General features: G+C 35.8%; 1 protein-coding gene across 8 annotated transcripts in view; it reads right to left on the bottom strand.

Moving 5' to 3' along the window:
* The window catches only part of RBBP8 (RB binding protein 8, endonuclease), a 112,095-nt gene that overhangs the window by 59,467 nt on the left and 27,294 nt on the right, over positions 1-25,334 (bottom strand). For all 8 annotated transcript variants that reach the window (XM_047827420.1, XM_047827416.1, XM_047827418.1 and 5 more), the window contains 2 exons: positions 15,376-15,418; positions 6,408-6,503 (listed from right to left, as the gene is read on the bottom strand). In XM_047827420.1, the coding sequence (XP_047683376.1) occupies positions 6,408-6,503; positions 15,376-15,418 (139 nt within the window). The remainder of the gene's footprint in view (positions 1-6,407; positions 6,504-15,375; positions 15,419-25,334) is intronic.

Here is a 25,334-nt window from a genome sequence, read left to right as displayed (position 1 = left end):
CAGTTGGTTGAGCGGCTGACTCTTGATTTTGGCTTAGGTCACGATCATGGGATTGAGCACTGTCAAGTCTCCACGCTCAGTGTGGAGGCCCTCTCCCCTGCTCGTGCTCCCTCTACAGTAAAAAACAAAATAAAATAAAAAATAAAAACAAAAATATGCAAAGGAAAATGGTATCCTCATCTTCATAGTAAGAAATAAGATGGTCTCAAATTGATAAATCAAGGGTTAAAGTGAAAATGTTATCATTTAGAATCTGGAGCACTAAAAACTGGGACTGGTAGGGGTGGAAAAGAGGAATATATAGTAACTATGCACTTTATAATGCATATGCATTACTTTAATAAAAATTGAAAAGGAAAAATGATAAAATAAGCTAACAAGTATTTAATTTCATAATATTATATTCTAATAAACTTTGTGTAACATCTTTTTGAGAATTTAAGGTACTAGAAAGGACATACACCTTCTTGTCTTTCTGCTATAACATAATGTTTTCGGATTCTCAAGCATTTCTAAAGCTAATAGTAAGGTCTATTTATGCCTTTAAAATTCCAAAAGAAATAAATCTCTGTAAACTATTCCAAGGGGCACCTGGGTGGCTCAGTTGGCTAAGCATCTGACTCTTGATTTCAGCTCAGGTCATGATCTTACGGTTCATGAGATCCAGCTGTGCAGTAGGTTCCACACTAGCAGTGTGGAGCCTGCTTGGGAGAATCCTCTCTCTCTCTCTGCTCCTCCCCTGCTCATGTGTGTGCTCTCTCTCTCTCAAATACTAAATAAATTTAAAAAAACAAAAACAAAAAAACCTCAACTATTCCAAAACCAAGAGACTATTAAACTGTTATAAGAGAAAACTCAATTTTAACTATTTGCTTAAAGTACCTGACATTTCATATTTACAGTTCTAAGATTTGTTCAGATTAATAGCTTAGGGTCCATGCCATAAACACTCAAACAGCTGACCTGATTGTGGTAAATTTATACACAGAATTATTAAGCTACAGAGGCCAAAGAGCACATGACATAGAAAAGTCATCGAAGGGGCGCCTGGCTGGCTTAGTTGGTAGGACATGTGACTCTTGATCTCAGTGTTGTGAGTTCAAGCCCCACTTTGGGCATCGATCTTACATTAAAAATAAATAAATAAATATTAAAATAAAAAAAAAGAAAAAGAAAAGTCACTGGAAAACCCTGAAAGAGGTAAATGGCATGGAACAATTCTAATGGATTAGTTAGAAGTCTTCTGCTAGTCAGTTTTTCAGTAAAAATTGAACACTTCATTGTTTCTAAGAAATAAAATCTGGTATGTTAAAATGTCATGATTGAAAACGACCCCTTGGAACACCTAGTTTCCAACTTTAAAAATGCCACTGACATAGACAGTTATAAAATGAAACATTTTCTCGCTTGTTTATTACTTCCAGTTTTCTCCAGTCAACTGCCACTCTTGATAACAGTATTTGTGAAAAAGAGTCAACTCTTGATTGCTCACTGACCCTAGTTTAAATTTAAACTGATAGGAGAAAATACACTAGGTTCCTATTTCCATCAAGGTTCCACTGCTGCTGTCAGAGAAAGAAAAACCCTCAATTTCACAGGAGAATGAATGCAATTTTAGTAGCTATATACAAGTAACAGGCAAAGAAGAATAATTCCCCTAGTAAGAGCAGAAAGCAGCATGCTTTCTGAGTTATATTCCAGTTTCTTCATAGAAATGAAGAAATAAAAGCTTTCATTTTGCAATTAAAACTTACCAGATTAACAAGTATGCTCAATTGTTTGTTATACCCCAAAAAGATTTCCTCTAATTTATTCATTTTCAGGGCACCTGGGTGGCTCAGTCCGTGTCCGACTCTTGATTTTAGCTCAGGTCATGATCTCATGATTCGTGAGATCAAATCCCGCATTGAGCTCCATGTGACAGCTTGGAGACTACTTGGGATTCTTGAGCTCTCTCTCTCCTGCCCCTCCCCAGCTCATTCTCTTTCTTTCTCTCTCTAAATAAACAGTAAATAAACTTCAAAAAAATTATTCATTTTCATTCAAAAGGTGATCATATTCATGATCACCTACAATGAGTACTGTAGGTGCTGAAATACAACAGTGGCCAAGATAATGTAATTTCTTTTAAAGAGTTTAGAGTGTACTAAAAAAAGACAGGTAGTAAAAGAGTAATTAAGGCAAAGCATGATTCACATCATGACAGCGGAAATACAGGGTACTGTTAAAGCACACAGCAAAACTAAACCTAGTCTAGAAAGTCAGAGATCTCCTGAAAAATATTTAAATTAAAACCTATGAGGGGCGCCTGGGTGGCGCAGTCGGTTAAGCGTCCGACTTCAGCCAGGTCACGATCTCGCGGTCCGTGAGTTCGAGCCCTGCGTCAGGCTCTGGGCTGATGGCTCGGAGCCTGGAGCCTGTTTCCAATTCTGTGTCTCCCTCTCTCTCTGCCCCTCCCCCGTTCATGCTCTATCTCTCTCTGTCTCAAAAATAAATAAATGTTGAAAAAAAATAAAAAAAAATAAATTAAAACCTAGGAGTAACACAAAAAGAGGACATTTGGTCTAGTATTTGAAAAATAGTTGCACAACCACAAATCCCCTGATTATGAACACAAATTTTCCCTTTCAATGACAGATGAAACATGAGTTTCCTACAACTGCCAAAAATGCTTTTAAAAATATTAAAATCTACTAGACAACCATGTTTTAACTGCTTTGTTCAGATTTTTTTTAATGCATTCTATCCACATCACAGTGACTATTCCTTACATTTAGTGAAATACTTTGTTTCCTTCAGGGAAAGTCTCTTATAATACTAGTGTAGTAAAACATAAGCCACCTAAAATTAGAACTTTTTATTATCAAATTTACCTTTACCAGGTAATTCTTTTCATCTAAACATCTCACAATGTTTTCACAACATTAGCATAAAAAATAAAAATTGCTTCATCCTATAAAGAGTAAGTAGCAAGTTTCAGAATTACTGTTTAGAAATTTTAATGAAACACAGGGTGGTGCCTGGGTGGCTCAGTCGGCTAAGTGTTCGACTCTTGGCCTGAGCCCAGGTCTTGATCTCATGGTCGTGAGTTCAAGCCCCGCATTGGGCTCTGCTCTGGGCATGAAGCCTACTTAAAAAAAAAAAAAAAAGAAATTTTTAACAAAACACATTTTGCTTTTTTAAAAAATTTTTTTTTTTTTTTTTTTAGCTTTTATTTATTTTTGAGACAGAGAGAGAGCATGAACGGGGGAGGGGCAGAGAGAGAGGGAGACACAGAATCGGAAGCAGGCTCCAGGCTCTGAGCCATCAGCCCAGAGCCCGACGCGGGGCTCGAAATCACGGACCGCGAGATCGTGACCTGAGCTGAAGTCGGACGCTCAACCGACTGAGCCACCCAGGCGCCCCCACATTTTGCTTTTTAAAGGTCTTAGCAAAACGTTAATTGTTATAGATTTTTAAAGCTTGCTCTGGGTTTCTTACATGACATAAAACTTAAAATGAAATTTTAAATAAAGCTGAACTTTACCAAATGTTACCTAGACATTTAAAGGTAGTATATAGTTAATAGCAATTAAAAACAAAAACAACCGAGAAAAAAAAACTTCCAAAAAACCAGACTAGAAAATAGACAATATTGGGGAATTAATATTGCAAAGTACCTGTTTTGTTAACTTTAGGTCAAGCACAAATACTCTGAGATGATCAGTTAAGGTATAATTCATTTACACAACATTTATAAAATTAAGACAACATACAGACAAGGCTTCAGGAAAACAGAAACTGGGGGGTTTGTAGGGTCAAATTTAACCTAATTATCCATTAACTGTGATCTTGTTATGGCTTCTTACCTCTTTGCCAGTTCAGTTTCCTCCTATGTAAAATGGATTTACCACACCAGCATTAATGTAAAGATTAAGTACTAGATGCCCGGGTACAGGTACAAAGTAAGCCCTCAATACATATCAATCACTGAGGAGTTAAAGCCTGAGAAAAATATGACCCCCCCACCATTCCTCCCCAAAGCTTTACTACATATCCAGAGAAAACAAGGAAATGCCTCACCACACTAACAGAAAAGTAGCTGATGATTTCCTTTTTGATCCTGGACTGGGAAAAAAAAGGGGTCAAATGGCTTTCTAGAGACTGGATCTGACTAGAGTGCTAAAGGCTGAAATCATTGTCACCAATTAGAAGGGACACTGTAAGTTTTTAAAAATTTCTATTATGTACTTAACTTGCATTAATCTCATTTAATCTTTAAAATAGCCCTGTGGAGAAAGTGTGGTTGGTGTCATGCCATATGTTCTTGGCTTTTCTTCTACTCTGATAATTTTTCTTTCTCATTTTTGTTTGTTGGCTTGGTCCTTATTCTTCATTAAACCTTAATCAGTATGTCCGAGCTCGATGCCTCTTCTATTCTCTTCCCACACTCTTTAAGATGTCCCTAGATCTCTTATCCAGTCTAAGTTTTAAATGCCATTTATATGCAGGTGATGACTTTCAAATTCTTTTCTCTAGCTCTAATCTCTGTAGTTAGTTTCAAATTCACATATACAATTATCTACCTGACATGTCTGTTTGGATATAACAGATACTGTCAATACCTGCTCCTATTCCTTTGTTATTTCCCTGCTTAAAACCTCCAATTACTTCTGATTACAACAAAATCCAAACTTTTTGCCCATGATCCTACATAATGTAGTTACTCCCACCTTTCCAATCCTATATCCTATCATTCATCCTCCTACTCAAGTTAGAACCACTGCAGACTTTCTATTCTTCAAATATTTCAAAACTTATTTCTGCCTAAAGCTTTTCTATTTGTCTGTTCTCTTTTTATCTTCAGTTCTTCGAGTAGCTCTTATCTATATTATTTACATCTCGGTTGAAATGGTACCTCCTCAGAGAGGCCATTCCTGACACCTATCCCTTCACTTTCCAATGTCTGTGGTCACTTAATTACACCACTCAATTTTATTTTGTCACAGCACTTATAATCTGAAAGCCCTTATTTGCATGACTCACTCCAAACCTTTAAAAATTAAATATAAGCTCCATGACACTAGGGATAGTGTTATCCCTAGCACCTACAGCTATACCTAGATCATAGCAAGGACTCAATATTTATTTATGAATCTGAATTAAGGGCACAGTATAAACTTGAAATTCAAATTTGCATCTATGATTCCAGCGCGCGTGTAACTTCATTCCACAATAGGCTGCCTATTCCAGTAAATGTGCATTTCTCTGGGACAGCAGTTGTAGAAGAAAAGTGTACAACTGTGGTTTGCACAGATGGAGTGTTAAATTATTCCACCACTAAAGGTACAGTGGCAAACTCAAGCCACCAGCCCTCCTGTGACATATACACAATAATAACAAAGGGAAATTATTAACTATAAATGCAAGAAACATTGTTTGTTACAGGTAGTTCAAGGTCTTACATAGCGATTGCAGTTCAGACAAAGGAATACAGCAAAATCTGAAAGTCTCTTCTAACCTAGGGTGGTAATCTCATAGGAGTGAGAAATAAAGATGTATGTGGAAATTAAGTGGCAGGCATTATCTTGGAAATATTCAGAAAGAAGAATCCTAGACTGCCTACAGAAATATGTAGGAGAAAAAAAGAGAATGGCAGAAACACGAAGACAAACAGAATTGTGAAGCAGTTTCCACCTACTTAGACATAAAAATGGAATTAAAGCATCAAATGAATTAACACATTACTACTCTTTCTTTTTTTAATGTTTATTTATTTATTTTAGAGAGTGGGTGTGAGCACACGTGGGAAACGGGCAGAGAGAGAGAAGGAGAAAGAATCCCAAGCAGGCTCTGCACTGACAGCACGGAGCCTGATGTGGGGTTGATCTCTTGAACTGAGAGATCATGACCTAAGCTAAAATCAAGAATCAGATATCTAACCAACTGAACCACCCAGGCACCCCAGAACATTACTACTCTTAAGCTCATCTTATATCAACACCAGATAAATATTATTTAGGGGAACCTGGGTGGCTTACTCGGTTAAGCATCTGACTACAGCTCAGATCATGATCTCATGGTTTGTGAGTTTGAGCCCCACATCAGGCTCTCTGCTGTCAGCACACAGCCCACTTCGGATCCTCTGTCTCCCTCTCTCTTTACACCTCCCCTGCTCATGCTCACTCTCTCTCACAAATAAACATTAAAAAAAACCCAAAAAACAAGAAATATTAAAAGGTAAATTGATGAGATTCCTGTAATTAATAAAAAAAACACAAATCTGTAAGAGTATATATTTATCCAAAGTTGACATCAGTTTGGGAAAAGAGCACATCAGTCCCAGAACTGTTTTATAAATTAAAACCAATGTTCTATTAAAGGAGGAAATCACCACTTACTCAAGAATACCCAAGAACCCGACTCACCGATCTTCTAAAACTTTAATGGTTTCATGAAGGACTTTTTGTTGTTCTCTCAGCTGTTGATTTTTGGTGAAGAATTCTTCTAGTCTCTGTGCATCTCTAAAAGTCAAGAAATACATTTTTAAAAAGAAAATCCTAGCAGGATAATTATCCTAATGGGATAATTCTATCGTAACAATTCCAAAGTATGGTCTCACACTTATATAACATGTATTTCTTATATCAAAATAAACTTCAAGGGCAAAGTTTAAATATCTTGTTGGGGTGCCTGAATGGCTCAGTAGGTTAAGTGTCCAACTCTTGATTTTGGCTCAGATCATGATCTCACAGTTGTGAGACTGAGCCTTGTGTCAGGCTCCATGCTGGGCGTGGAGCCTGCTTAAGATGCTCTCTACCTTTGCCTGCTCCCCTCCCCAACCCATGTGTGCTCTTTCTCAAAAAAAAATCTTATTAATCAGACTTCACATTATACTAGAATGTGCTCTGTAGTATTTTTGTGTACTATAAAAGTATTGTCTTAAGTACCAGACATTCATTATACAGTGTTGGAACACAGAGGAAGGAGTGGATTCTGATGTCATCGTTGACTCAATGTTGTCAAAAATGCTATTAAAATGTACACTTACTGTTTTTTTATTATTTTGTCTGCATTTGTTAATGTAAGTAACAGATATCTCCACTCATCTCTATTCCAATTATGGGAGATTTATGCTTTCTTATTAATTTCTGTGTTGCCTAAACTTCTTACTTGGTATTACTTTTAAGTCAGGGCTTATAGTAGAGTGGAAGCATGCAAACCCTAGATCCTAAAGCCTAGGTTTGAATCTCAGGTCTCATTTATCAGCTGTGTGACCTAGTGCAAGTAAAAATGATACATTAGTATATATCCAATAAGGCACTCGCAAGGACTAAGTAAGCATTAATATATGTATAGCACCCAGAAAAGTACAATCACATACTAGGTTCTATTTAAGTGTTTACCATTGTGATTTTATAGTAGGAAAAAGCAAAAAAATTTAAAATTATTTTATTATTTTAAACGTATTTTAGAGAGAGAGAGAACGAGTTTGTGGGGGAGAGGGACAGAGGGAGGGAGAGAGAAAGAGAATCTCAAACAGGCTTCATGCTGAGCGTGGAGTCCAACATGGGGACTCCACACCCTGGGATCATGACCTGAGCCAAAATCAAAAGTTGGGACACTCAACCGACTGAGCTGCTCAGGCGCCCCTAAAATTTTCTTCTAGTAGATTACCTGATTACTTTCCAAGATAGTGTCATATTCTACCCTTCCATTATCATATTTTTAAAAATCACATTATTATATAAATTATGCATATAAATTAATTCTAAGAAAACCCATTAGAAATTTGATTGGGATTTTCTGTATGGTCTTGAAGCTGAAAAAAATACTGTGGTTGAAACATCTTCCCCAGTCCCCTCAAGGGTTTAAAATATCAAATTATGACAAACCAGTCTACTACAAAAAGTAGATGTCAAAACGACTACCAAAATGGCTAGAATGTAGTATCACTGGCAGCAAAACAGAGAAGTCAGACAACTAAGTAAAAATGTCAGATACCCAATACAGGGGGTACTTCGTATATACTGGTTGAGTAATTGATATTGAATAAAAAATGAAAAATCAATACACCCAGAAGTAATAGACTACTGCATATAGTTCTGGTAGCATTTGTAGCCATCTGAAATTTTGGAAATAATAACAGTGATAGCTGAAACTCATTAATTTGGCTGTTGCTTAATTTAAAAAATGCTTTTCTAATATTTCTAGAAAATATATTTAATTCAAAAGCAGTACCAACCTTTCATTAATCCTGCTTTTAAAATATTCAACAAATATAACCAAATTAAAAACTTTTCAAAGTTTGGGGGAACAATTAAAGACATTTTCTAAGTTAACAGATAAGCTGCCAATATCTATTTAACATTAGCATTTAATCTAAATAATCTAGATCATAAAAATATAACCAAATATTATATTCCAGATTCACATATTGAAGAATTACACACACACACACACACACACACACACACACGGAATGAAAAGTTCATAGGAAAAGTTTTTTTCTTAAATTATGAACAAGAGAAAAGATGTTTTTATTAAAAAAATTTTTTTAATGTTCAATTTTTTTTAAGAGAGAGACAGAGCACTAGCAGGGGAAGGCAGAGAAAGAGGGAGATGCAGAATCCAAAATAGGCTCCAGGCTCTGAGCTGTCCACACAGCCCAATGCGGGGCTCAAACTCACGAACCATGAGATCATGACCCGAGACGAAGTCATATGCTTAACTGACTGAGCCTCCCAGGCTCCCCACAAGAGAAAATTTGTAACAGTAATGTAATGTCTGATTTTCCTACATCCACATATTCTACTCCTGTCTATTTACAATGATTCAGAACATAGTAGCATTTGTTTTAAAACCAAATAGACTGATGACCTACGTTAAAATTAAAACTAACCTCAATTACTTAATAAAATATTCATGTCAACTCAGTGGTAAACATAACAGGGTTCTATAAATTGTAGGAACAATTTAACAAATTCCTTAAGAAAGCAAATTGATGAGTTCTAAATGGTACAAAAAAGAGTCATGCAATTTCAAAAAAAATTAGGAGTGAAATGCATTGCAAGCTATATCTACCTTGGACCTCATCTAAAGGAAGTTAGTTATTAGGAGACAAATAACCAACCTCACTCATCTAAGGTAAGCTCAATGTATCTATCCCATAGGCAGCATCTTACTGGATACTCAGTATCATTTTCCTGGTAGATGGCATTCTGTCCTTCTGAGACAAATGAACATTTTAGATAAATGGCATGTAAATATAACTCGTGTGTAAAAGTGGATAAATCTTGTATATGAAAATGTGACTATAAAATGACAGATAACAAACCCTCCCACATACTACATACACCAGTCTTCTCATTAGTTTAAAATCAATGTCATATACTGGAGGGGTAGAGAAGCACTATAGGGATCAAAACTGGTACTACTGTGAATAAAGAAAATGGGGAAACTATATGTGTTCAAGTTATAGTCTCTATAACCTTTGTTATAAGAAATTAAAAGTATGACAACAGTCCTGCACAACTGCAGGACTTTTTTTCCTTTGTAATTTTTTAATGTTTTTTTTTTTAATTTTTGGGACAGAGAGAGACAGAGCATGAATGGGGGAGGGGCAGAGAGAGAGGGAGATACAGAATCGGAAACAGGCTCCAGGCTCTGAGCCATCAGCCCAGAGCCTGACGCGGGGCTCGAACTCCCGGACCGCGAGATCGTGACCTGGCTGAAGTCGGACGCTTAACCGACTGCGCCACCCAGGCACCCCTGTAATTTTTTAAATTTGTGAATTTAAATATCTTGATTGCCATAAAGCTGGATGGCTGAATATGGCAAATGTTATCTTTAAATAAAATTTAAAAAAGAAACCCAAACAATTCTAAAAAAAAAATAAAGAATGGCAAATAAATAGGATGATGACAAGATTCACTAACTGACCATTAAAACAGTCCATCAGTTGGTAAGTAATGGATATACACTGACAAAAACAGATGTAGTCCATGTCCACAAGTAGGTTGAAAGAATCAGGTGGAACTTTTCAAAAGTTCTTAAGTTCTTTAAGTAGAACTTTTCAAAAAATCCCATAATATTCACCTGTCAACATTTTTACATGTTTAATTTGATAAACGAATTTGTGTAAGAGAAAAGCATTAACCATGTGCAGAGACAACTATCATCAAAACACAGATCTCAAACAATCAAGTGATAGACAAAATATGGTAAAATTATTGATTTCTCTTCTTCTTCTTCCAGGTGGGAATCCCTAAGGGTTGGGACTCTCTACCTTATTAATATAGCTATCCTAACAATATGGAGCTAAGACATCCTGGTTATTCCTGCATCCTAACTGTATACTGTAAAATATACTGAGATATAGGGATTATGCTTATATAAGAAAGCCCAAGTTCCTGGTCCCACAGTGCAAATATCTAACTTACTATAAAATAAAGCATCCCTTTAATTCTCTGATTACTCAGGGAATTTACTTACCTGTGCTTCCAAAATGTACAACCCCAAACTACCTGAGGTACACAGGTACAAAGTAGTTACAATATATATTAGAAGGTTGCTAAGAGGATCAAACGACTCTAAACTACAGGTGAAGTAAGGCATTATTACTAGCTACTGAAAAACCAGCTGCTTTTAAAATGTTTTCCATTCTTTAAAATTCAAAAGTGTTATAGATGATTTTTGAGAAAGTAAAATTCAGCAGTCATTTACAAATTTAAGAAGTTTTTCATGTGGCTGATTGGTTATAGGTATGGAGAAATGCATTTTGTGTAGAAAGTCAGTAATAAAGTGCATTGGTCATAAGCAAATCTAGATCACTTCTAATTATGTATCATCATTCAATTGATGATTCTGATTCAAGCTAAGAGGAAATACTGCTTTGTAGCTGTAAATCATTTAAAATAGCAATATTTTAGAAAATAAAATTACTAAGGCTACATGAAGAATACATTTAAATAAAACAAAATCCTTTAACAACATTTAGTGAATGTAGCTTAAAATGTATGATCAAATACCAGACAATACTTTCTGAGTTTCAATACTGCAACTGACCAACATTTTGGGGCACGTGGGTGGCTCAGTTGGTTGAGCATCTGACTTCGGCTCAGGTCATGATCTCATCATAGTTGGTGAGTTCAAGACCCACATGGGGCTCTGTGCTGACAGCTCAGAGCCCTCTTCAGATCCTCTGTCCCCACCCCCCTGCCCCTCCCTTGCTTGTGCTCTCTCAAAAAAAAAAAAAAAAGTGATCAACATTTTGATTAAAGGATGTCATTCTAATCAAAGGTTGTTAATACAGCATTAACATGACCATTAACCAACACCAAACCAAGGTACAATATAAAAGCTCCTTGTCTAACTAATAATTGACTCTAAAACATTGCATTTTTGGTTTTAGAAAAGGCCAGAGGTAACAAGAATTCCTATATAGTGTTACTGTACATAAAAGAGGATACTTGTAGGGGTACCTGGGTGGCTCAGTTGGTTAAGTGTCTGACTTCAGGTCACATTATGATCTCACAGTTCATGAATTTGAGCCCTGTGTCAGACTCTGTGCTAACAGTGAGGAGCCTGGGTGGGATTCTCTCTCTCTCCCTCCCCCTCTCTCTACCCCTCTCTGACTCACGCACTTTCTCTCTCTCTTGAAAACGTAAAAAAAAAAAAAAGAAGAGGACACTTGTAGAATAACTTCAGTGATCGGTAATTAACTATTTAAGTTTGGTATGTAGCTTATCTTCTGATTGGCAATGTCTGTAGCAACCAACACTAGCTGGGCTATATATAAAAATGAAGACGAAAACAACAGAATAAGTACACTTTGTGATTTTAATTTTTTTTTTTTTACATTTATTTATTTTTGAGAGACAGAGAGAGAGAGACGGAGCACAAGTGCGGGAGGAGCAGAGAGAGAGGGAGACACAAAATCCAAAGCAGGCTCTAGGCTCTGAGCAGTCAACACAGAGCCCAACACGGGGCTTGAACTCATAAACCGTGAGATCATGACCTGAGCTGAAGTCAGACGCTTAACTGACTGAGCCACCTAGGGGCCCTACACTTCATAATTTGAAATCTCAAAGGACTCAAAATATTTTCACCACTGAAGAAAAGAGTATTTATTCCTAAGTAAAACAAAGATGTTTCCCTTTTGATTTCAAGTGGATAAAAGATAAATTTTACTTATTAACCAAGAAAACGATCCTGTTTTATCCAACTAACACAATTTCAATATATTTATTTTTGTAATAACTCATTATGGGAAGCATTTACATATAAAGTGTTCTTTGGCAAGTATTCAGGTAATTCGGACATACATAAACATAAGGTAATACCACCAACACTATTTAAAATGCATTAAAAGGCTAGAGTGTTTGTGAAATACCTACTGGCTACAGAAATAAAAGGTGGGGCACCTGGGTGGGTCAGTCAGTTGAGCGCCCGACTTCAGCTCAGGTCACGATCTCACGGTTCATGAGTTCGAGCCCTACTTCAGGCTCTGTGCTGACAGCTCAGAGCCTGAAGCCTGCTTTGGATTCTGTGTCTCCCTCTCTCTCTGCCACCACCCCCCCCCCCCCCCCCCAGCTCATGCTCTCTCTCTCAAAAATAAACATTAAAAAAAAAATTAAAAAGAAAAAAACAAAAAAGGTCATTTGTGCCATGAAAGGAGATCATGCCCCAAGAGCTGCACTGGCTGCTACTCTCTGAACCACAGTAGTAGGATTAGTCTAACTGTAGTGACATTTTTGGTTGCCTATCCAACAGCCATTTCCTTCCTATTCCTTGCTAAAAGAATACTGAATTTTTTCAATATCCAACAGATGAAGAAAAGTTGATCTCTTCAGACTCAAGGAATGAATGTTAATTTTTTTCATTAAAAAAAAATATTTTAGGTAATCTCTATACCCAACGTGGGGCTCAAGATCCTGAGATCAAAGGTCACATGCTCTACCAACTGAGCCAGCCAGCTGCCCTGTTTTTTCATTTTTTGGTTTCATCTTAAAATAACTTCAGGTCTATTATAAATAAATTATAAATACACAACAGAGTACCTGTGTATCTGTTACTCAACTTCTCAAAATATTAACATCTTGTGTGACCAGAATACATTTATGAACATCAAGAAACTGATACAATACTATTAACTAATCTATAGACCTTGTGCAAATTTTGCCAACTGTTCCTCTAACATTATTTTTCTGGTCCAGGATCCAATCCTGGATCCTACATTGCACTTAATGTCATGTCTCCTTCAATCTGGAACAGTTTCTCCATCATTTTTGTCTTTCACAATCTTGACCTTTGAAAAGTACTGGCCAGTTATTTTGATGGTTCTTCAATGTGGGTTTTTCTGATGTTTCCCCACGATAAAATCTGGGCTATGCATTTTTGGTAAGAATACTACAGGAATAACATTGTGCTCTTCTTAGTGCATCAAATAAAGAGGTACATGGGGCTGACATATCTGATTTCTAGTGATATTAACTTTGATAGTTTGAGATGAATTCTGTCCGGTTTCTCCGCTATAATATTATAATTTTGCCCTATGTAATTAATAAGTATCTTGCGGGGAAATACTTTGAGTACTTTGCAAAATCCTAACTAACAAGATATATACCCTAAATTTACTACTCAGAAAAGGCTTATTTAATTTCCTCTATAGGAACATCTCGCAATGGTGGGAACTAATCATAAGAAACAGAGAAATGAATTATTCTACGCCTGAGATACTTAAAATGACATCTGTAAGGCAGGAATATGTACATTCTCAATAATGCAAAGCATTATGTATCACTAATTAAATAGGATCATAAAATCATTCTTAAAAAAAAAACCTGTTTATAAACTTATGGTTTTATATTTCTGAATCAAAGTCATCTCCCAAACATGATTTTCTAGGTGTAAAAGGAACTTTCCAATTTTTATTTTCATATCATATTGGAGAAAACAAATGGGTTTGTTTTGATGGGTGACTGTTAACTCCAGCTTTTGGTTGGAGCCTTGGAAGCCTTGATGTAACTAAGGCCCATTGGTATATATCATAAAGTAAATGCAGTATTAGTCACAATGACATAGGGGTGGCCTGAGTGGCTCAGTCAGTTAAGCATCCGACTCTTGATTTGGGCTCAGATCATGATCACGGTTGTGGGATTGAGCCCCATGTCAGGCTCCTAGCTGAGCATGGAGCTTGCTTAGGATTCTCTCTCTCCCTTTCTTTCTGCCCTGCCCCTATTTGTATAACTACACACACTCTTGCTTTCAAAATAAATAAATATTTAAAAAAATGGTATTAATTTTTTTATAAGCAATAACATTCTATGATGCATCTGTTTCAGATTCCTGAATGTGGAAGCCCTAAGGAACCATGAGTAAAATTTGCTTCGGACTTAGAAAATCAGATCTGATTCTAGGCTTAATAACCAAAACAGGGAGGGGAAAGTGGGTGATGGGCATTGAGGAGGGCACCTGTTGGGATGAGCACTGGGTGTTGCATGGAAACCAATTTGACAATAAATTTCATATTAAAAAAAAATAAAACAATTCAGGGGAACTTTTGGTAATTTCAAACTAGTTAAAAGGGGTCTCATTTGCTCCTATTCCTTTTTTTTTTTTTTAAGGATTTTTTTTTTAAGTAATCTCTACACCCAATGTGGGGCTTGAACTTACAACCCCTAGATCAAGAGTCACAGGTCCACCGAATGAGCCTGCCAGGAGCCCCTTGTCTCATTTCTTGTATCAGTTCAGAAATCCCAGATTTTGCTCCCTTCTTGCAGTATCTTAAATTCCAGGTGTTAATCACAGATGAGAAAAGAATAACATTGACAGATCAAAATGAATTTATAGAACAGTTATTTTCTTAATAAATACTTTATGGAAAAAGATTATATGTATACATACCCATACGTATGTATGTATATATAAAAATTACATTAATGTATAAATATATGCAAATATTAACTAAGAATATACTCAAAATTAAGTTATTCTTTTTACCTTAGAATTTTGAAAAACTCATGATCAACTATCCAAGGTCCATGCTGTAAACTAACTTTCTTATAAATAAGCCATTGAGGTCAAATAGGACGTCAGTATCAATTAATTTAAAAATAAGAAATCAGGGGCGCCTGGGTGGTGCAGTCGGTTGAGCGTCCGACTTCAGCCAGGTCACGATCTCGCGGTCCGGGAGTTCGAGCCCCGCGTCAGGCTCTGGGCTGATGGCTCGGAGCCTGGAGCCTGTTTCCGATTCTGTGTCTCCCTCTCTCTCTGCCCCTCCCCCGTTCATGCTCTGTCTCTCTCTGTCCCAAAAATAAATAAACGTTGAAAAAAAAATTAAAAAATAAATAAATAAATAAAAGTAAGAAATCAGTATTATATACTGGTACTTACAAAATTCGTTCCTTTTTCAGTTTTGTTACTTTTACTTGTAAACCTGAAAAAGAAAAAAAAAACCACAGTATTTTATTTATACATTTACCATTTCTAAAGCAGTTGATCTGAGTTTCTTTATGAGTCTAATGCTACACTATTAAGTTACTCGACTCTGGGCCCTGAATAATAAGCCAGGTCCCATTAGCTTGGAGAGTATATTTCCCTTATTTGTACCCCAAGGTCACAAAAGTATATCTGCAACATTACTCCCTTTAGTCTATTATATGACAGCTAAGTAGAGTGAAATTTTCTCCACCTAAAGTGAGTTACTTCCTTCATAATAGCAGGGGCAAGCATATAATTAGAGGCTCACTATAAATGAAGGTCTATGTTCTGACATAGCCTATGTATTTGCTAACAGCAACCATGCTTATGTAGGCTCAAGCCTTCTGGGATTAAAATAGATTATTGCAGGAAGTCCTGGATGAGGAGCAAAATTGCTTACGCTAAAATACTTAACGAAGAACACGCAAGATAGCTGTTACATATATTTCTTATTTTAATTGAGTCTGATACAACACATAAGAGAAGACTCCTGCCTATGGGACTCAAGCAGTTATCATGAAGAAAGCAGGCTGAAGGGCACTGAAACTGCAAGGAAGGATATGGACAAAATAGAGTGACATTTCTAATTTTTGTAAATGATAATTAACAAAAGGAGAAAAATGGTCATTAAACAAATACAAAAATCTATCCAACATTACTAGCAACTAAATATAAATTCAAACCAAAACAATTACTTAGCAAAATTATAAAGACTGTAATACCCAATATGTTGATAAAAGTGCTGTGAAACTATACTCCCATACTTGCTGGAGATATTATAAATGGATAGAATTCTTTTGGAAAGCAATTTAGCAATACGTAATAGGACTCCTTCATCAGTATCTCATTTCCTGGATTCTAACCCAAGAATATAATCCAAACTATAGAGAAACTCATAGTCACAAAGGACACTGAACAATTTATAGCAATATAAACTGCTTAAAATAGGGATGTTTAAATAAAATATGATATAATCACTTGATGGGATGTTATTAAAATAAGTGAAAAAAACTGTCTATTTAGCAACGCTAAACTATTTGGTTTTGTATTTTCTCTATGACCTCTATTTTCTACAGTATGATTATCATAAAAGGAGGAAAAAGTTTCTCTGTTTGATTTTTCTGAGTCCTAAATCAATCTTTCTACTATTCTACACTTTTTCTAATTGTGGATATTTTATTTACTTTTTAAAATAATGCTTAGCAAGTTTAGAAGTTCTGTATCCACTCAAGAATTTCTTTCATTTGGGGTAGGATTAGTCCCCAATAAATAGGTATTAGTTGACTAATTATTGAAAAATCAAAGATTTACTATTTGCCTTTGATAGTTTATCTATGGATTCTAATAAGTTATACATTTAGAAAAACTTTCCATATACTGTACATAGAAACATTAATAAATTTGTTATTTCTAAGAACAGGACTTTTCACTATCGGTATAATTTAGGACAAGCATTGAAAAAACAGAATTTAGACAAATAAGAGTTTTAAAAAAATTATACATTTCTCCACCAATCCCCCTCCATGATGCTGACTAGGGATAAAGTTGATAGGATGGTATAAATACTGACGGGAAAGCCACCTCTTCTTATCATCCCAAGTAGTAAGGATTTGCTGCCAGGAATATAGAAAAAGGCAGGCCCTGGACAACTGTTTTGTGTTAGACTTTTGCCCTGTTTCTCAAATTTCACCTCTAGGAAATGTCCAACTGATAGGATACACTTTACCCTTATTTTTACAGCCTAAAATGTGAATAAACAAATATTATGAATTGTGAGAAAAAAGTTATGAATAATCAAATATTCACAGCAGCTTTATTCATAACAGCCCCAAACTAGAAACAACCCAAATGTCCTTTAACAAGTGAACTGTTAAAAAACAAAACAAACAAAAAAAACTGGTACATACTTGTACCACATGTACTCTTCAGCAATAAAAAGGAATGAAATGTTGATACATGTAACAACTTGGATGGTTCCCAAGGAAATTACGCTGACTGAAAAAAAAGCCAATCTCAAAGGGTACATCCGATGTGATTCTACTTACATAACTAACACTCTTGACAGGAAAAAATTATAAAAAACATATTATTGGTAGCCACAAACTGGAGGGGTTGGGATGGGAAAAAGGGGGCTGAGGGCTTAAATAAGTGGCGTGAGGGATCTCTGGTGGTAGTCACAGGCATCTAAAATCAACACCGTGGAAGTGAATGCGTATAAAATTGGGGGTATCTGAATAAGGTTGGTAAATTGTATCAATGCCAATTTCCTGGTCCTGCTATTGTACTATAATTGTAAAAGATGCTCCCATTGTGGGAAATTGGCTGAAGAGTATAGGACAGTTCTTTGTATTACTTCTTAAAATTTCATGTCAATTTACAATAAGCTCAAAATAAAAACTTAAAAAAAATTATGGAAAAAGATCTGCCCTAATAGTTGGAAAATCGTTAAAATATAAAACATAATAAAGGAAAATATTTCTTTTAATATTAAGAATAAAAACTGGTATGCTGTCTAAAAAAAATCTTTTCCATCTGTCAAATTCCCAGGCTGAGAAGCTTCCTTCTTTTTCAGATAATGACATACTCATGAAAACTTGAAAGTACTTACTTAGTAAAACATCAAATCATTCTTCTTAACGTTTATTTATTTTTGAGACAGAGAGAGACAGAGCACGAACGGGGGAGGGGCTGAGAGAGAGGGAGACACAGAATCGGAAGCAGGCTCCAGGCTCCGAGCCATCAGCCCAGAGCCCGACGCGGGGCTCGAACTCACCAACCATGAGATCGTGACCTGAGCCGTGGTCGGCCGCGTAACCGACTGAGCCACCCAGGCGCCCCAAGCATCAAATCATTCTTAAAGAATTAAGAAAAAAACTTATGACCTGACTAGGCCAAAGACTAGAGTCAGCAGTTTTTCACTCTCTTCTTTCCAAAGTGTGTGAAATTTACTTTTTTTTTTTCTTTAAAAATTTTTTTAATGTTTATTTTTGAGACAGAGGGAGACAGAATGCAAGTGAGGGAGGGGCAGAGAAAGAGGGAGAGACAGAATCTGAAACAGGCTCCAGGCTCTGAGCTGTCAGCACAGAGCCCGATGCGGGGCTCGAACCCATGAACCATGAGATCATGACCTGAGCCGAAGTCGGACGCTTAACCAACTGAGCCACCTAGGTGCCCCGAAAATTTACTTATTGATAGATTTTATTTTTAATTTTACCCAACTTCTAAAACTCAGTGCAGCCAAAGATGAAAAGGATTACTGCCATGACCATTTTAAGAAAAGAAACAATGAGATAGAAAATCCATATAAACATCAAAAGAAAATTCTTGGGAAATATGGAAAGAGTACTCTTTTATCTTGTAAGCATTCAACACCTGTGAGGCATTTGTTCTGTCACGCAGATCAGCCCTGAAACAGGTTTATGTGTGTGTCTATGTGTGTGTGTTTAAATTTTAGCATTTGCTATTCATCAAGTCAATTAGGCATCTACAATTAGAACCCCTATAAAGTGTGCTTTAATCCTGTTCCACACCCATCGGAAGGAATGAGGCTATACAATGTAGCTCCTGTATGAACAGGTAGTCTGTTCAACAAAGTATTTGGGATTGTAACACTGGCAACCTGAGATACCTATTGAGGAAACAGCACTCACAAGACCAAGTGCTGTACTACAAATTAACCCTACTCTGGCTAACATATGGATATTGGAGGAAATGAAAAATTAAGGGCCCATACGTGTAGTTATAACACAGGAAACAAGTTTATTTTATTTTTTTAATATTAATTTATTTCTTAATGTCTTTTATTTTTGCGAGAGACAGAGACAGAGACAGACAGATAGAGTACTAGCAGAAAAGGGAGAGAGAGGGAGACACAGAATCTGAAGAAGGCTCCAGGCTCTGAGCTGTCAGCACAGAGCCCAGAGCCTGACGCAGGGCTCGAACTCGTGAACCAAAGATCATGACCTGAGCCATAAGTCAGATGCTCAATTGACTGAACCACCCAAGGGCTACCACAGGAAACAAGTTTAAATAAGAATTCAGAAATGAGACAAGAATTTGTTATAAGCAAAATAAAAATCATTATGTTAACTTTTACTTATTTTAGTTCTCTACCCAGAACAGACCATATATGCAGTGTATGTACTGTCACTTTAAAACAAGTTGTCTATGGTTTTGAATAAGCCTAATAACTTTGTTGACAAATAGTGGCTTTATGTATACAACTCAAGTAATTTAACCTCGACCAAAATATTACCACTAGTTTTTCTGCAAGGGCCTAATAAATTATCTTAATTCTAAAGTGAAAACTCATGGGGCGCCTGGGTGGCGCAGTCGGTTAAGCGTCCGACTTCAGCCAGGTCACGATCTTGCGGTCCGTGAGTTCGAGCCCCGCGTCGGGCTCTGGGCTGACGGCTCAGAGCCTGGAGCCTGTTTCCGATTCTGTGTCTCCCTCTCTCTCTGCCCCTCCCCCGTTCATGCTCTATCTCTCTCTGTCCCAAAAATAAATAAACGTTGAAAAAAATAAAAAATAAAAAAAAATAAATAAATAAAGTGAAAACTCTTGTCTTTATAAGATGCTTAGTTTAAGTCTTAAATTTTAATTATCTCAAAATAGGTAAATTAATTTTTATGGACTCAATTGAACTTATAGATGTTAATACAAATGGAAAAATATTAGATGGGAGAGTTACTTATAGTATTAACAATGAGTATGACACTGATGTTATGGACCAAAATTACATGCAATTCCTTTCACTGTTAATTTATGTAGCCTTAATATGAATGTCATCTTTTAGGAATTTTGATGAAACATCTGAGAAAATAAATGAAACAACCCTAAACCGAATCAAGAAGTATTTATCCTGTTGTATTAGAACCTCTATAGTTTTGTGTGTCTTCAAAGGGGTTCTAATTTTGTCTAGAAAAATCTGCCTAGTTTTCTAAAAGAACCGATTACTGTATTTACCAGATACAGAAAACATTATTAGATGAGATGCTGATAATAGAGCCTGGCATGAACAAGAGACCATTTATTAAAATGGTGGCATTCTGGGGAGCCTAGCTGGCTCAGTTGGTACAGGGTATGACTCTTGATCTTGGGGTTGTGAGTTCAAGCCTCACATTGGGCACAGAGATTACTTAAAAACAAAGGTCTTTAAAAAATAAAATGGTGTTTTAAAAAATAAACATTCTAAATTCTATTTTATTATTCTATTTATTAGTGCTCTTAAGTAACAAACCTGATACTGACAGAGATTTAAAAAGGCAAAAAAATATTGTACCCAATGAATACTTTGAATTGTTCAAACTTCTGAAATTTAAAGAACTCTGAAATTTCTATTAAATTCTATTAAAACATAAAACATGCTCTAATAAGTTATCAGTAACATTTATCAATAACAATTTGTTTTTGACCCTGATACTAGCAGCATTTGTCACAAAAGGAACATAAGACACTAAAGTGAACAATCATGAAGGGATACAATTTTACTAAAGATAAAAAATATTAAAAACTCAGTCACAAATGTCTCCAGACTTTTCCAACAAAAATGGTCTTTGCACACTGCCATTCGATAGAAGTTGGGAGGCTTTATTCTTTCCCCGCCAGCTTTAAAAGAATGCATATAGCTTAATATATTCTTGTGATCAGTGTACAAACTGTCTTGCATATGACATGTTTATCTATCATTTTATTATGTTTTGGTCAAATGAAGCAAAAAAAAAAAATCTCAAGATACAGTGGGTGTATTCAGATGTATATAAGTTCCCATGTATATGGGAAGAGTTTCTTGGACATCTAAGTAAAAATTATATATTTCAAGTACTACCATTCAAAACATTTCTTCTCTGTTTTTTAAACTGACATAAAGGTTTAAAAGTAATGAGTCAATTTTGATTTCTATATATACTTCAAAACCTGCAAAGTCCAGACAAGTCCATGTTTGATGTCTTTCAAATAGCCTCTTATACGGGTTTCTCCAAGTGGATCCCCCACTTTCAAAAAAATTAAGTACCCTTCAGGCATGTCTTTGATGTTATCACACAGCTGGAAGATCTAATTTTATATGGAACTGTGTAGAATACATAAAAAGTCTGCTTTCAGCAAATTTGCCTCATTTGAACCCAAATGTTTTTAAATAACATTATTTTTTTAAAAACAATAGTGCTCATTTAATACCTTTAAGAATCCATAAGGGATTTTGAAATTGGAAAAAGAACTCTGATCAATCTCATATTATAATGAACCAGAAATTATCTTCTCTCATCAGTTCACACGTATATCCAATACCTACCATTCATAAAGCACTTGGGTATTAGCTAAATATACTGAAACCTGCTGTATTCCTCTTTTAACATTTTCAGTGTATATAAACTGACTCTCCTGAGAGTGTGATGAGTACTAGAGAATAGCTATGAGGAGTCCACAAGTTAGAAGAATTATCCACCATGTAATATTTGTGAGTTTTATATGTTGTATAATCTGATGAATTTGGCATGTTGTTTCTTATTAAAAAGTGTGTATTAGGGCACCTGGGTGGCTCGGTTAGTTAAGCATCCAACTGTTGATTATGGGTCAAGTCATGATCTCATGGTTTGGGAGGTCAAGCCCCACATCAGGCTTAGCACTGGCAGCATGGAGCCTTCTTGGGATTCTCTCCTCTCTCTCTGCTCCTACTTCCACTCATGCACACATGTGCTCACACTCTCTCTCTCTCAAAATAAATAAACATTAAAAAAAAAGTATATTATTTTCTTGACTTCCTCATCATAAAGTAAGGGTTTCCTGAAGACCCTGAAACACTAAGGAACATGAAGAAATCTGCCAAATATTTTATCCCTGTTAAATTAAGAGCCTAAAAATAAAGCTGACCCAATTTTATTTATTTTATTTTTTAAAAATGTTTCTTTATTTTTGAGTGAGAGACCACACAAGCAGGGGAAGAGCAGAGACAGAGGGGGACAGAGGATCTGAGGCAGGCTTTGCGTGGACAGCAAGCAGTAAGCCTGACACAGGGCTCAAATCCACAAACCACGAGATCATGATCCCAGTTGAAGTCCAATGCTCAACCGACTGAGCCACCCAGGCACCCCTGACCCAATTTTAAATGGGCATATATAAAAATTCTAAAATGATTATGTGCAACATGGAAAAGCAAGCACAGTTTAAATAACGAAATAATACTTAAAAATAAGCCATATATGGGGCGCCTGGGTGGCTCAGTCAGTTGAGCTTCCGACTTGGGCTGAGATCATGATCTCGCGGTCCATGAGTTGCGGCCCCGTGTCGGGCTCTGTGCTAACAGCTCAGAGCCTGGAGCCTGCTTCATATTCTGTGCCTCCCTCTCTCTGTTGCTCCCTCAACCTAGCTGTCTCTCTCTAGCTCTCAAACATTAAAAAAAAAAAAAGCCACGTGTAAAACACTATGAATATTGATCACAACAATGCATAAAGCTACACACATTTCTTTTAAAAGTAGGAAAGAATAAACAAAAAAGCACAGATGCCATTCTTGTAGAATGGGGACTTATTTTTCCTTTCCCAGCTTTCTATAGTATTGTCTAAAAACAGAAATTTTAAAGTAAATGGGTAGTAAAATATTTCAAGATTTTAAACAGATATAAAATATTGATATTTTCAGGGCGCCTGGGTGGCTCAGTCTGTTAAGTGTCCGACTTCAGCTCAGATCATGATCTCACAATTTGTGGGTTCAAGCCCCACTTTGGGTTCTGTGCAGGCAACCCAGAACCTGGACCCTGCTTCAGAGTCTGTCTCCCTCTGTCACCCTGCCCCTCCTCCACTAGTGCTCTCTTTCTGTCTTTCAACAACAGATAAATGTCAAAAAATTTTTAAAGTTGATACTTTCATATATAATGGGATTTAAAATACTGATGTTCAAGAAAATATCACATTGACCAAGCTATAAACTATGCAATTCATTCATATACCACTTATTAATTTTTCAGTATGTGCCAAGTACTTTTACCTACAGGGATGTAAAGATGAGTAAGATAGGGACTCTGCCTAATAAAAACTTAATGATCTTCTTAAAACCAGTTATAAAACAACAGAAATAATCATTTGAAGAATAAAGAACCTAACCTTATGCTTGAAGATGGCAGAATACTAGTTTCCTATCAAATGTTTATTAACAACTCAAGTATGTCTGGTTCTATTTAAAAATATTTCAAGATATTATATTTGCTTCACTTCCAGATCACCTAGGGTAAGTTTTATAATATGTAGCAGTGACACTCCCATAATAGTTTAAACTTGAAGCTGTTCTTATTGGTAAACCTATGTGATACAGTCACAGCATGAGAAACCAAAAAGAAGATACTGCTGCTCTTCAACATAAATTGTTAGACCGTTTATTCCTTCCCAGTTTTATAAGTAGTGCATGTAGCTGATTACAATGTTGTTATTGGGTTACCAAGGCAGACTCTCTCGTATGTGGCTTATTTTTGCTACCATTTCACTGTACAATTATATTATATATTTTCCTAAAAAAATGAATTCAAAGCCCCCAAAATTCACTGTGTCTTCTTCACTGTTGTATCCTCAGCAACTGCTATCATTCTTAGCATATAACGACCCTCACTGAATGAATAGCAAGTCAGTACTAAAACTCAGAATTGTTCCTCAAAGTTTTACGATAGATTTTCTGGGGAAAACAGTATAGTCAATGAGCAGAATTAATGTAAAATATTCATATTTATCCTTAGACATATGACCATGAGCATAGTTTACTTTAAAATAAGATCTTTATCACTAACAACAAATTTGAATTCCCAATTTTTCAAATATTTGAACTAAACAGGTCCTAGAAAAATTTAGAGGAGAAAGGCCAACAATCCTAGAAAATAAGCAACAATGGGGCACCTGGGTGGTTCAGTCAGTTAAGCATCTGACTCTTGACTTCAGCTCTGGTCACGAACTCAGTGTTTGTGAGTTCAAGCCCAGTGTCAGGTTCCACGTTGACAGTGTGGAGCCTGCTTGGGATTCTCTCTCTCCCCTCACTCTTTCTGTCCCTCCCTGCTCATTCTCTCTCAAAATAAATAAACTTAAAAAAGAAAAGAAAAGAAAGGAAGCAATAAAGTATGTAACAGTTCATAAAAAATATAAATCACTCTTAAACATTAGCAAAGATACTTAATTTCATAAGAAAAATACAAAAATTACATTGAAAAAATTAACATAGTAATCACACATCACAGAGATGTCTTTTAGATACAGATTTGAACTATAAAGGTATTTTTGACAATTGTGGAAAATTGAACACTATCATCTAATAGGTACTAGATGTTAATTATTTGTTTTGTTAGCGTGATAATGGTTCTTTCTAGTTAAAAAGCCTACTACAAACACATACTAAATATTTATAGATAAATTATGTCAGAGACTCCAAAATAACTGAGTGAAAGAGGGATAGAGAAGTACATGGAATACAAGTAAAATAAGACTGGCCATTTATTGATGATAGTTCAAGCTGAGTGATGACTATATAGGAGTTCATTGTATGATTTTCTTTACTTTTGTATATATGTAATAATTCCTAAAAAAAAAAAATGAAAAAAAAATCACTTAAACTTTAAATTAGAAATGAACACTGAATATAAACACAAAAGATTATAAAAGTGGTTACCAGTTTGTGTTGTGGGGGTGGGAAACTTTTTTTTACTTTGTGTTTTGACAATTTAGAAAAAAGCTTAAGTTAAAAAAATAGATTAAACAATAATAGATACCTTGATTTCTAAATGAACACAACTGTACCTCAGTTACATCAGCAATCCTATACGCTGAAAGAGGGCTTTAATGAAAACATGAAACAGAATGATTGGTCAACGAATGAGCACAACAGAGCATAAAGGATG

Source organism: Prionailurus viverrinus, chromosome D3 (genome assembly GCF_022837055.1).
Source record: "Prionailurus viverrinus isolate Anna chromosome D3, UM_Priviv_1.0, whole genome shotgun sequence".
Classification (NCBI taxonomy): Eukaryota; Metazoa; Chordata; class Mammalia; order Carnivora; family Felidae; genus Prionailurus; species Prionailurus viverrinus.
Note: the sequence above shows the minus strand (reverse complement) of the source record. Positions and strands in the feature narration are given on the sequence as shown.